Source organism: Hippoglossus stenolepis, chromosome 15 (assembly GCF_022539355.2).
Source record: "Hippoglossus stenolepis isolate QCI-W04-F060 chromosome 15, HSTE1.2, whole genome shotgun sequence".
In the NCBI taxonomy this organism is placed as follows: Eukaryota; Metazoa; Chordata; class Actinopteri; order Pleuronectiformes; family Pleuronectidae; genus Hippoglossus; species Hippoglossus stenolepis.
The window spans coordinates 13,854,980-13,867,861 of record NC_061497.1 but is presented as its reverse complement, the minus strand read 5'-3'; the positions used below and the strand labels follow the sequence as shown (position 1 = coordinate 13,867,861).

At 40.3% G+C, this 12,882-nt stretch overlaps 1 protein-coding gene across 4 annotated transcripts in view; it reads right to left on the bottom strand.

Annotated features, from left to right (window-relative positions):
* larp1 (La ribonucleoprotein 1, translational regulator) overlaps positions 1–12,882 on the bottom strand; it is a 47,906-nt gene that overhangs the window by 7,996 nt on the left and 27,028 nt on the right. For 2 of the 4 annotated variants that reach the window (XM_035178501.2, XM_035178505.2), the window contains exons 4-13: positions 12,182–12,253; positions 7,955–8,099; positions 6,117–6,251; positions 5,515–5,667; positions 3,247–3,409; positions 2,347–2,491; positions 2,047–2,221; positions 1,645–1,823; positions 652–765; positions 4–330 (exon numbers count right to left, since the gene is read on the bottom strand). In XM_035178501.2, coding sequence (XP_035034392.2) covers positions 4–330; positions 652–765; positions 1,645–1,823; positions 2,047–2,221; positions 2,347–2,491; positions 3,247–3,409; positions 5,515–5,667; positions 6,117–6,251; positions 7,955–8,099; positions 12,182–12,253 — 1,608 coding nt within the window. The remainder of the gene's footprint in view (positions 1–3; positions 331–651; positions 766–1,644; positions 1,824–2,046; positions 2,222–2,346; positions 2,492–3,246; positions 3,410–5,514; positions 5,668–6,116; positions 6,252–7,954; positions 8,100–12,181; positions 12,254–12,882) is intronic. The other 2 variants (XM_047343622.1, XM_035178504.2) reach the window with 2 other exon arrangements.

Sequence of the window (12,882 nt, the reverse complement as noted above, 5' to 3'; positions counted from 1 at the left end):
CACCTTGATGGTGGCGTACTCGGGCTCGTACGTGTCGTCCCACAGGTCCTGCTCGTAGTAGAAGAGCCCGTCGTTGATCACCTTGACCAGCTCGCCGGTCAGCTTGGAGCGCGACGTGTGGTGTCCTGTGCGGTCGCCCCCTGGGTGCTTCCTCAGGTAGGGCGGCGTCTGCGTCACAATCAGAATCTTGTTGACGTCGTGGTCGTCTATCTCGCCGTCCGTGTCCTCGTCCGACCAGTCGGTGAAGGTGTTGCGCCGGCCGTCAATCTGCGCCATCTCCTCATCGAACATGAAGTCCAGCTCTTCCGGTTCGTCCGGCTCGGCTCCGTCCTGATCACAGAACAAAACCAAACAAAGAGAAAAGAAACTATGAGAAGGTGTTGGCTGATTGGGTGGCTTCATTTTGTATCACCATGTGGTCGATAACGTGCAGTTACTGAATTGAAATAACAGTTCACAATTCGATTTGCAGGTTTGCTCTAATAAATACCATTTGTAAATTAAATATCTATGACATTTAATAACCTTAATGATAAAATGTACAAAATAATAGATATACATTAGTTGTCCTTCTGAACAGTGGCCCAAAATTGTAGCCCAAAATTTGGTTTCTAGGGGAATAAGAGTTAAAAGTATAATAGTCAAACGCACCTTATTTCCTGAGGTAGCAGGCATTGGTGTGGAGCCGGGTTGCAGCAACGGGGAACGAATCAATTCGTCCTTCTCCCTCTGCTGCTGCTGCTGCTGCTGCTGCAACGAGGGGGCCTGCATCAGTCAAACAGCACCGACACACGGGAGGAGGAGGTGGAGGACGGGGATATGGGAAGAAGTGAGAGGATGGCAGAACGAAAAAACCAATGTGGAAAGTTAAGAATAAGATGAGGAGAAGGCAAACTGGTCTTACTGAGGTTTCTTTTACAAAATAAAAATAAAACCCATGACAACAAAAAGTGCTTAAAATCTAAACATGATGCTGCGTGAGCCTGTGAGGATGAATCTCATTTGTTCTATATGAACAATGTCTGATAACAGCTCATTAGTAATAACTGCTATCATTATCAATTAATTTGTCGATTATTCTTTGGATAAATGTCTGAAAATAGTAAAATGTGAATATGTCATATATTTGAATTGTTAATTTAAAATGCAATAACATTTATTTCTATTTAAATTGATACAAAACAGAGAAGCAGCAAATCCACATGTCTATAGAAACTAAATTAAGGAAATAAGAGTTTTTATTGATCAATAACTTTAAACTATGAATTGATTATTACAAATATTTGGTGATCGGTTAATGCATTAGTAGTTTGGATAAGCACCAAGACTTTACAACAAGTTTTACCAATAAAATAACGAAAGAATATGGATTTATTTGAGGTGACTCAATTTGACTATCGTGATATGTAATCTAAAAATTCAAAAATCTCCTATCCAATTTCACGGAAATGAAATTGGCAAGTGGCAACAAAGGATCATGGTCCATGGAAGAACTGAATGGAAAACTTGATGTAATGATCATGTGAGTGACGATTCTATATCATGGATGTGAACATTCAAGGATTCACAGCTCCGAATCCTTAGTTCTTCTTCATTGCTTTCAAAACCTTCTCTTTAAATGTGTGAGTTTGATGTGAACTTCACCTTCTCTGTGCTGACCTTGGGTCTGGCCGGGGAGGGTCTGGGCCTCTTCTTAACCTCGATCCAGGACTCGGAGTCCAGGTCAGGGAGGCTGGCGGAGAGGCCCTTAGGCATCGTCTTGAGGTTGGAGATGTCCGGTTCAGTCTTCAGTTGGTGCACTGGTGTAGAGGCCCTTGGAGAACCTGCAGCAAACACACAGGGTCGCAGAGAACAATGTAAAGGATTACTGCTGCCAGAGTGCAAATGAAGTGAGAGTATTGAAACCACGAAATCATGACACAAGACTTGGTGAGGCCTAATATTTAAAATCTGCCAATGGAGTAAAATTATTTGGACTTGTTTTCAAATAAGACAAATCACCACAGTGGAAATAGAGCTTCATTAACAGCAGGTCAGAGCACTCACCTTGGGGCTCCTCTGGCATTTGTCTCGGGACAAACTCGGGGCAGTTTATGAGCTGGGAGAAGTCGGTGTGGGTGTTGTTTGGCATGTTCAGGCCCGGGAGAGGCCACTTCTCGGGGTCCACCTTCCGACGGATCTTCATGTCGATCACCTCCACTTCCTTACTGTCCTTCAAAGACTGATGGGAGAAATGGTGGATTGAACAGTTTGAAATCACATTCTCATAATCTCAGATCATCTATCTGCAACTTTGCTGTTCACTTTCATCGGCAGAATCCAAGTGAGGGAAAGTAATGTGCGAACCTCCATAATGAGGTTGACGTCGGTGGTGAGGGCCTTCACTCTGTGGAAGCTGGCGACGAGTGGGATGGGCAGGAAGCCCTCATCATCCATCTTCCTCCGCAGGAAGAAGTCCCGCTCCAGGTTGTCCAGGCTGAAGTAGTACTCACTGCAGAGGGCGAAGAAGTGAGGACGCACATGGTCAACATTATCCAGGACATAGTGACAAGTCTGCAGTTAAGTGTTTCCTCACATTTGTCCTTTCTGTCTAACATGGGACGAACTAAGACATGAGGGAAAGATGCAGGTGAGAGGTACTCTCAGGTAGGAGAGATGTGTGACTTCCTCTAAACCTTTTTTTAAATGACAAATTTGTTGTTATGGTTTGATTACTTTTTTTTATTTCCAGAAAAAAAATATTTTGGGCCATTTGTGTCTTCGGCAGAGACACTGAAATAAAACGTGACAAGGTTATTGTTTGTGTAAAAGACAACTTGTTTGTAAGCTGATAGTTCAGTTTTGTGTAGAAATATTTATATTCTTAGATTATCAGTGTTTAAATATTTTATATTGCCTGAACTTAGCCCAGTTAAGTGTCAGATTTTTGTCTTGTTTTTGCATTTCAATGCTGAGATCAGAGATGTGAAAAGTTCTCTCCATGATGTTTAGTCAGAGAAGAGACATGAGGAGCTCATCACTTCTACAGCACGTCTGCAGCTTAGATCTGAACAATGTCACCAGTTAAAGAAGTGTGTAGTAAAAAAACATTTTGGGCCATTTGGGTCTTCGGCAGAGACACTGAAATAAACCGTGGGGAAAGACAGAGGGCCACAGACATTTGACTTAAGGGTTAAGAGTTTTGACAGTGTTCCATGTATTGACGCTGTCTGTGTATCACTACAGTAAAAAATAACCCAAACTTACATCTGCTTCTTGATGTAGTCCTTCAGCAGGTCCTGGTCGACGGAGAACATGTCGTTGCTGCTCATATTGTCGTAGTAGTAGGTCATAGCGTTGCCGAACTTCTGACCGTGGGGTCCATCCTTCATGTCGTAGGACTTGTAGCTGTAGTGGTAGTCGTAGTGGCCTTGATGGGACAGACACAGTCAGTTAGAGAGGCAGAGATTTGAGTTTTCAATTCATTTCTCCAACTCTAATGCTACATTGTATGCCGTCTATTCAAGTGCAGTTTCCACAAACTATAAAAACAATACAAACAGCTGCTTGTATTTCCTAACTCCATTTATTTCAGCAGTTGTTTGTCTTTTGATCCTTCTCTTCCAATTCGCATTTTCAGACTTTCGTAAGTAATGAATATTTGACGGGTTTTGTTTTGCAGTCACACACATGACTGGTTGTTATTTGATGGGTCAACTTTGCATTACTATATTTTGGTTTAATAAAAAAGGGCTACAAGCAGATAAATTGTTCAGATTTTGAAAGTTCTGAGTCTAATCAACCCCTTATTGAAATATGATCTCCTGTCTGCCAAATACAGAGTGTGTGTTTGTGTAGAGTCTGTTTGAGCACACACAGATGAAGTGAGTAAATGCACCATGAGTCTTTGAGACAATTGGTTCTTATTCTTCCTCCGTGTTGTTTGGAATCTTTATTTTCTCTCACACTTTTCTTCCCTATCGCAGTTTTAAAAGGTTTCCCGTGTTTTCTCTCCCTCAGTGTGGGGAGGCGAGCGGGGAGACCGAAAACAGAGAGAAGTGGAGAGGGTGAGGGAAATCATAGTGTGTAAAAAAGAGTGACGGGGGGAGGAGAGAGGTAGACTCCTGCCAAAACCAACAGGAAACCTGCTTCTTCTGCTGGACCCAAGGCCTTTTGCTCACTCAAACACTCTCTGGTTTGTTATTACATGTTTTTGTTGGAGCCTCGGTGGAGCCCCAACACAACCACGACGACACAGCACACAGAAAGTTACAGTTCTCCCAGATAAGTCAGACACTGCTTTGTTAAACCTGATCGATTTTGTTGGGAAAAGCGAAGCATTTCTACTTGGTAGCAATAAGACCATATATATGATTAAATAAATAGTTTGACATTGATGCATTGATGTTTTCTCCATCTGTTCTGTGCTTTAGTCTGTTCACTAGGTTTGAATATATTTTTGGTGTTTTCTGTCCCTACTTTATATTGATTTAACTTTAACTATATGACTTGGCCTCTGCTTGTTCAAATGGGGCTTTGAGAGGCCAACATGTTGCCCCACCTCTCTCGTTATTTTACTTCTTCTAACCATAACAGCTTCTTTATTTTTCAGGTTTGTTGATTTTAGGTCCATTACTCAGGAGAGTTCTCAACTGAACAACTCTGTCCAGCTAAATTGACTGTTTACACCAGAACAATAAAATGTGGTGCTTTGTTTCTTGTTTTATTTATTATTATTTAATTTTATGTTTATTGGCAAAAAGTGAAAAAATATAGACTCAATTTACAATGCACCAACTGTAATAATGTCACATTTCTAGTTTTTTCTGCAAATGAATTTGGATTTCTCCTTAAACATTCTCCATGCATATGACAAGTTTATTGTTTGTGTAAAAGACAACTTGTTGGTAAGCGGATAGTTCAGTTTTGTGTAGAAATATTTATATTCTTAGATTATCAGTGTTTAAATATTTTATATTGCCTGAACTTAGCCCAGTTAAGTGTCAAGAGATTTGTCTTGTTTTTGCATTCCAATGCTGAGATCAGAGATGTGAAAGGTTCTCTCCATGATGTTTAGTCAGAGAAGAGACATGAGGAGCTCATCACTTCTACAGCACGTCTGCAGCTTAGATCTGAACAATGTCACCAGTTAAAGAAGTGTGTCGTAAAATATATAACAGAAATAATGAAAACATTTAATTATTTATTTATACAGAGAAGTGCCTCAAAATGTACTTCTACCAGAAATCTTTCCTTTATTATGATCTGGGCCATTTATTTTATTTCTGTCCTGTTAGGGCTATATAAATATAAATTTGTATTTATACATCTCACTGTAGGCCCACGTCATGTGTGATGTTTATACTGAATCTTTCTGTGCCAGTTATGTTTGAAAAATAAGAAAAGATGCTGAGGAGCACAAAAGAAAATACTGTTTTATTTTCTTTCTGAGCACAGAAAACTGGTGGTTGAGTTGTACTTTTACATTCGTGTCTGCGTCTGTCTGTGAGTGAAATAAAAATAAATAAAACATACCTCTACCGCTACCTCTGCCTCGTCCCCGGCCTCTTCCTCTTCCACGTCCACGACCTCTGAACCCACCGCGGAACGGCGCCCCTTCGCTCTTCACACTTGACACCTCGTCATGATCGTCACGCCACTCACGCTCGTACTTTTGACTGTGCCAGTCTGCAGGGACAACAACAATAATCGTTATATCTTCACAAACACATCACTGCACTGAACCATCAAAAAAAAGTAACATGGATGCAGGAAATCCAGTCAACTCATAGCTTATGATAAAAAAACTGAACTTTTGGTAACTGCAGAGATTGCTGCAGATCTATCATGACACTGTTTTCAGTGGTAGAAAGTCACTTTGAACTTATAAATTATTTTGCGGAGGAACAGATCAAATGTTTGCCAATCTTGTTTCCCCTGAGAATTTAAGAAACCAAGTAATTTATACATGTTAATTTAAACTGTTAAACTATCAAAGCGAGCAGCAAAGTAGCAGGAAGTTCCCTGATCTCTCCACATCCTGCTGCTGAGTCATGCACGCTGCCTCTAACAGCTAAATGCAGTAACGTGCGGCCTCGCCGTGAGATCAATGCTACGTGACGGCATTGCACACTCACCTCTGAGGTCGTTCCTGGCGTTGGGAGGGAGGCGGGGGTTTTCGTTCTGCCTGCTGTTGTTCCTGGAGGCCGAGCGCTCCCTGGGACCCTCGGACTTCACCTCGATCATCAGGGGAACCCACTTCTGCTTGTTTCCTGTTTGTAACGACAGCGACAGGCGACACATTTAGAGAGGAAAGGCACTGATTCATTCCTTTAGTCCCAATTAAAGTTTTGATTAAAAGTTAACTAAACTTAAAACATTTTATGGACATAAACCCAGTGATATTTTAACAAGAGTATAAATACTATGACTTTTGAATCACTTTAAACTTGTTAACTGAGCAGTGAAGCAGCATTCAGATGCTGGATGTGGCAACTGTATAACAGTGATCATGAGAAAAAAATGGTGCTCAATACTCCTGGGTCTTCTAGTGGTGACACAGCACTAAGTCAGCTGCACTACCTCTGTTGGCCAGCAGGATGCATTAGTGATCTTCTGTGTAAAACCATGTCTGGTTGTAGGAATGATGAGTGTAAGTTTGGGTCAGCTTGTGACAGATACCACATGCAATAGCAAAGAGGAAATGACGGCCACTTTTTAAAGTGACGTGGCCCTGCGTCTGACTGCTGACAGAGGTTAACGGAGAGAGAGAGAAAAATGGAGTAAGAGAGGGAGGGAGGTGCAGAGCAAAGGAGAAGGAATGGCACTCAGAACAGCACATGGCCAAAGCGAAATATTTTGAAACTGTGCAATCTCATAGGTTTACATTATTTCCTCAGAAACTGATAAAAATGTCTAAAACAAATAATTGTGGATCTGCACCTTTACCAAATCAGCACTGAACTTTACCATGACCTCATTGGCTGAGGTAAAAAAAAGAAGAGGACGACAGCAAATATGGATCTGCACATGACACAGAGGTCACTGGGTCAAATATTAAAAAAGAGCTCACTACAGTTTATTCAGTAGCACATTTTTGACACCAGAAATGTCAAATAAACTACCCGTTTCATAAATCCAACCAAAAACAGGCCATTAGCCAAATAGCTGATTGGGTCTGCCAGTTCCGGATTTTTCCTTTTTGCTTCAATGCTGAGATCAGAGTTTTGAAATTTCTCTCCATTGATGTTTAGTCAGAGAAGAGACATGAAGTTCTCATCACTTCTACAGCACGTCTGCAGGTCACATATCCAGTCCATGTAAGACAAGTCAAGGTTGTATTGTTACCTAAAACATGACAAGATAAATCCTTATGGTCTACGACTTGTGTGCTTTCATATTGGGTTTTAGTGTGTAAGTATATATATCAATGTGAAATGTTAATGTCTGAGAGTTCTGAAAATACAAAGTGAACTAAAAACAACTCCCTGTAGAGACTGAAAAACACACTGGCTGCAGAAGTGAAATCCTCCCTGATGCATTTCTTTGCCAGTTTTGTTTCAGTAAAGAAAAACCAGCCTGAAGACCTCCAAAGAGAAGGGGAGAAGGGGAGGAGAGAGAGCGAGAGCGAAGAGAGACCCCCACACAACAAACCCGACATTCGTCACGGAGGGTAACCATGTAGTGAAGGTCAGAAAACACTCACTGCCTGTGCTGGCTGCTGTAGTTAAAACTTGTATTGCTGCCAGACCTGTAACACAGCCATCACAAGCTTCTACTCTGTCACTTCAAATGTATAAAAGAAGCCGTTACCGATGTCAAGCGCAAAAATCTCTCGTCTCTCTATGGAGGACGCACTGTGTTTAACAAAATTTATATCCGACATAAACCAGCTAAGACTTTGTTGTCTATGAGAAGTACAAACATGGGTGTACTAATGTTGAGTACTTGAGTCATTTTGTTCGATAAGATTCACCTTTTTTCTTCGGGCCGTTCTTCTGGGAGTCGTCGTCGCCGTTCTTCTCCTCTCCAGAGTCGTCTGACTTGGCCTTCAGGTTCTCCTTGCTCTCCTCGTTGCTCTTGTCCTTTGACTCCTTCTTGGTCATTGTTCTTTTCGGGACCTGGACACAAAACAGGATCATACAGACACACGTTTAGAAAGCGAGCTGGAGGGACTGTGAAGTGCACCTTTGTAGACAAGAATATCAAAATCAAGGGTTAACATGTTATTAACCTCTCACAAAACTAGACAGGAAGTTAAACTGAAAACATAAGCACATCTTGAAATGTACAAGGGTTCTTTTCTGATTAAGAAGAGTGAAATCTGAGTTCTAAACACACTCTGGACATATTTAAACATAAAGTTGCACAGAATTACATCCAGGCAGCACTAGTCCAATCAAAGCTTAATAACCTTAACTATCAGGCAATGCTAATAATGTCAAGCTTTGGATTGCTAGCTATGTCACAATGGCGGGCATGAAGCTCTGGTGCGAGAGATACTCAGTATCCAACACTAGAGTAATGACAGGTGGTCTTCACTTTTAGCTTTTACATAACCTGACACTTCGCTGACCTTTCACGTGTGACATGCAGCTTCAGCCTCAGTAGTTTAATATGACATAATGTATGTAGCCAATAACAATAATTCTTGTTTTACAACTCGTCAGCCAGATTACAGTTTCAGTTAAGTGAGAAAGTTACGGCTGATAAAAGCGGTCGGTGACAGTTGTCTCAGTTTTCCAGCTTTAAATGAGTTTCTTTTGTCAGTGTCTGTGAAATCAATGGGCCGTAATTCTATAAATACTAACAGTTGAAGAGGTAAAGTGGTAAATCCAGTGTTATTATTGTAAACTGCATGTCATGCAAGAACAAGTAGCTTGACAAGCATCATGGGGGAGGATTACTGGAGGTTTCTAGGGCATCAGGAGAATCAAAGCATATTTAATTACAGTATGACACATGGATTTTGAGGCGATGCCAAATACGACATAAGGGAATAAAAAAATACATCCAAATAAATAGAACTTGAATTAAGAAAATAAGCTTCTTTTTTTTTTTTGATAAACACACATCTTTTTAGTTATTTTTTTCCTGTGAAAAAAACGTTTTCATATCGGCAGACAAACATTGATAATTTGTCTGTGAAAGGCTCAATTTTCCAATCGGACAACTGATAAACCACTCTGGCTCTATATCCAACCCTGCAAAATCTTTACAACCCTGTTACTGCAGTACTTCCAGTATACAACCAGTACTCATTACATAAAGTGTAGTATTTCTAAATCTGTTGTGCAAAGTGCAAACTAAATAAACCGAAAGAGCAGATAATTAGTAATAAAACAAGACTTAAGTGGACCATACCCAACAATCTAGTTTGTGGAATAAAGTGGGATCAGTATATAACTAAACACATTTATAAATAAATAATAATGTAAAATTTTATAAAAAATAAAAATGTTTTGTATTCAGTATGGAGTGTTTTGGGTATTTTGTCACTTCAAGTTGACAGAGCAACTCCTCAGGGGACGCATTAAAAGTGTCTGGGCTAAAGAGCAGACTTTGCATGTGGTTATGGGTTTTCGTTCTGTCTTTTGTTCAGTCTCATTTTCATTTGCAGCAGAGCAACACACACAAGTTCCACCTCCGTCCTCAGGCCGAGCCTCGGACAGCGAGCAGTTACACACAGAGCAGTTCACCACACAGGGAATCGCCCGCGGTCTTTATCTTTGCTCACAGAGCCAATATGTGACTTTATTCAAATCAAACAGAGTCCAGCCTCCTCCTCTGTGCTACAGCAGCTCAGCTATCAGCTACACACAGATCTGCAGAGTGCGATAGACCTGAGGGGTTTTACCTAGAAGTGATGCAAAGCGTTCGTCTTTAGTCGAATGAGTACTCCTGAGGTATGACACATTTCATACCACAAACCATTCACTCCATGTGCACACACCCTCACAACTCGACGTGCTCAGCCTTTGAAATAAAGACTCACTTAAAACATGCACTGTAGCTCTTAACAACACTGTTAAACAATGACTCACCACACAAACAACAAATGAGACAAGCAACAATTCTGGAAATGAGCGACACACTATTGCAAATATGCAAAAAATAACCTGTTACAAAAAAATTGCAGACAAATTATGTCTGATCCAACAGAATCTGGAATAATATCAGTCACAGGCTGCGACACGTCTGATTCTTGCGCTCATCGTTTTTGGTTGGTTGCAGGTTTATAGAGATAAATCGGTATCTAATGACAAGTTTAGGCTTTTAATTTAAGGGTTCTATAATTATTTTCATCTGAAATGTGAAGTAGGATCTTCCCAGGCTACAATCAGAACCGCCCGAGGATCCTACAATTATTTTTATTTCAATGTATTTACAGACTTAACTTTCTGCAAAATGCGTAGTGAAACTCTACAGCCCTTTGGAACACTCAACGTTGGTTAATATAGCTGTTAATCACGTTTAAAATGAGGTGAGGAAGAAAGACGAGGATTAAACAGACAGGGTTGCACACTGTATTTTAACAGAAGAAAATCCAAAATGAGCCGAGCTGCTAAAAATATGTCTGGCACTTCAAACAGTGCAGCAGGTTAACAACAGGATTAACTGGTTCGTGAAAACACCGACCAGGGGGGAAGACACCAAACCAACATGGCAAACACTGCCTGAAAGCAGTGACTCAAAATCTAACTAGTGATTTTATAGTCTAATTTATAGTTTGACATTAAATATGATTTTTATTGCAAGTATGTGACTGAAGCACCTGGACTTCCACATCATATGGAGTCTTTATATCAAGCCTTTACAGACGTCCCTCTCGATGTTGGCTGATGTAAAGGGACCATTTATATCACTACTGATGGATAGATAACTTTATGTAAAATTGAAATTTGGAAGGGAAAAGGTCTCGTCTCAGCAGTAATAGGTTAAACAGTACGACTCCAGTCTGCAGTGCACAACAGAACTTCACAGCTCGTCTTCCAGTCACCAGCTGAAACATGTTGGCGTTGCAAACACCCCAGAGAGGCTCAAGGTTTAAACATCGTATCCAGAAATATGTAAAAAAAAAAAGGGTTGTATTGTGCTTTGAAGTAAGCACCATAGTTTTAATATTGTTATTGTAAAATGTGTAGAAAACTTTTAGTTTGACTTTAAAGAAGTTGTAACTGCTGAAGTCAGGCAGCAGCTTCACTTGTATCAGCAATGAAAAACATTAACCTCATGGTAAAAGGTGTTAGATCTGTAACTTTGTCATCATAAATGATATTGTCAAACGATTACTATTGCTTAAAAATGTAATCCTACAAGCTGAGATATTGTAATGCTACAATTTTATCTACCTCCAATATTTTATCTGTTTATCCCTTCAGTAAGGACTAAGACACTTAGTCCATGAGTCATTATTGGAGTAATTAAAGGTTCAGTGTGTAAAATTGTGTGACATCTACTGGTGAAGTTGCATGTTGCAGCTGACTACCCCTCACCTTCTAAACATGAAAGAGAACCTGTGGTCGCCTTCCGTTGTCATAAAAACGCAAAGGTGTTTGGTTTGTCCAGTTTGGGCTACTGTAAAAAAACATGGTGGCCTCCGTAGCGTGGACACGCTGCCGATGTAAATATAAAGTATTTAAATATAAAAGGGTAAAGAGTAAAGAGTAAAGAAAACAACAATTCGTACAATTTAGATGAAACTAGTGGAAACATCACTAGGCTTATTTTATATTCATTACTGCCAATAAATCCTTTTCACCTAAATCTTACACACTGAACCTTTAAGTCATTTCTTTCCTTGTTTCAATACCCATTTGGTTTCCCTCACAGGATCTATGTAAGAAAAGGTTGTTCTCATAACATTAGTGTAGATTAATATGATGAAGTGTAGATTAATATGATGAATATTATTATATTGCTTTTATTTGTTGTGCAGTAATCCAGGCCTAGATTTCTCAGTAAGAAATCAACAACCATTTAGGTTTAGTTTTGTTCTTCTCTCACCAACAACCAAGTGGGCGATATATATACCCATTAGCATGATGTTTTTTTTCATTGCCGAGAGTCAGCTTATAGATTCTTCTTGTTTTGTGCAGGGAAGTGTAACTGTTGAGCTTATTATTGTTAGTAAATTATAAATCAGGCTGGATGTCAGCAGGTGGGCAGGCTGCAGGGTTCATGGGCTGCAGGTTGAACTTACACTGAATCTCGTTGAGTCTCTGACCTGCCTGACAGTCGGCGGGCAGGACACGGTCCGTGTCACTGCCTCGATCTGAACAGAGGGAGGGAAGAGCAGTTTAGAGACGACAATGGGGTGGACCATGATGAGCACACACACACAAACATGCACACACACACAATGAATGTAAAAATGTACAACACGCTCTATTGCTTAACAGAAAATGAACAGGAGTTATGAGTCTGAAAATGTCAATGTTTGGGACTTGATCTGGTTTGAATCATCAATGAGTCCTAATCTGGTCATTTTATGCAACGAGGAACTGAAAAAAATAAACACATTGTTGCATCTTTAAAATCTCATCTGTGTTGTGTTGCTCTGCCCAAACAACAATGATGGTAATATGCTTCTTCCTGTTGCTATCAAACATTGAAAATGCCAAGTGAATGCTGCACAAGCTGTGGATAATAAGAAGCATCTGCTGCATCTACACTCTACTGAGCTCCCTCTGGGTTTTATAAAGTACATGCAATATCATTTCAGCAGCTAAATGGCTAATGCTGTGTCATTACATGGAGGCAGGCAGCACATTTATTCTGTTTATTGCTTTGGAGTCTACACAGATGGGAATAAGAGGCAATTATTTTTAGCGAGGGCAGGGATGTGTGAAATGATGGAAATCGTGGCTGGAGTAGAAGACTGTGTTCAAAGCTCAGGTGTGC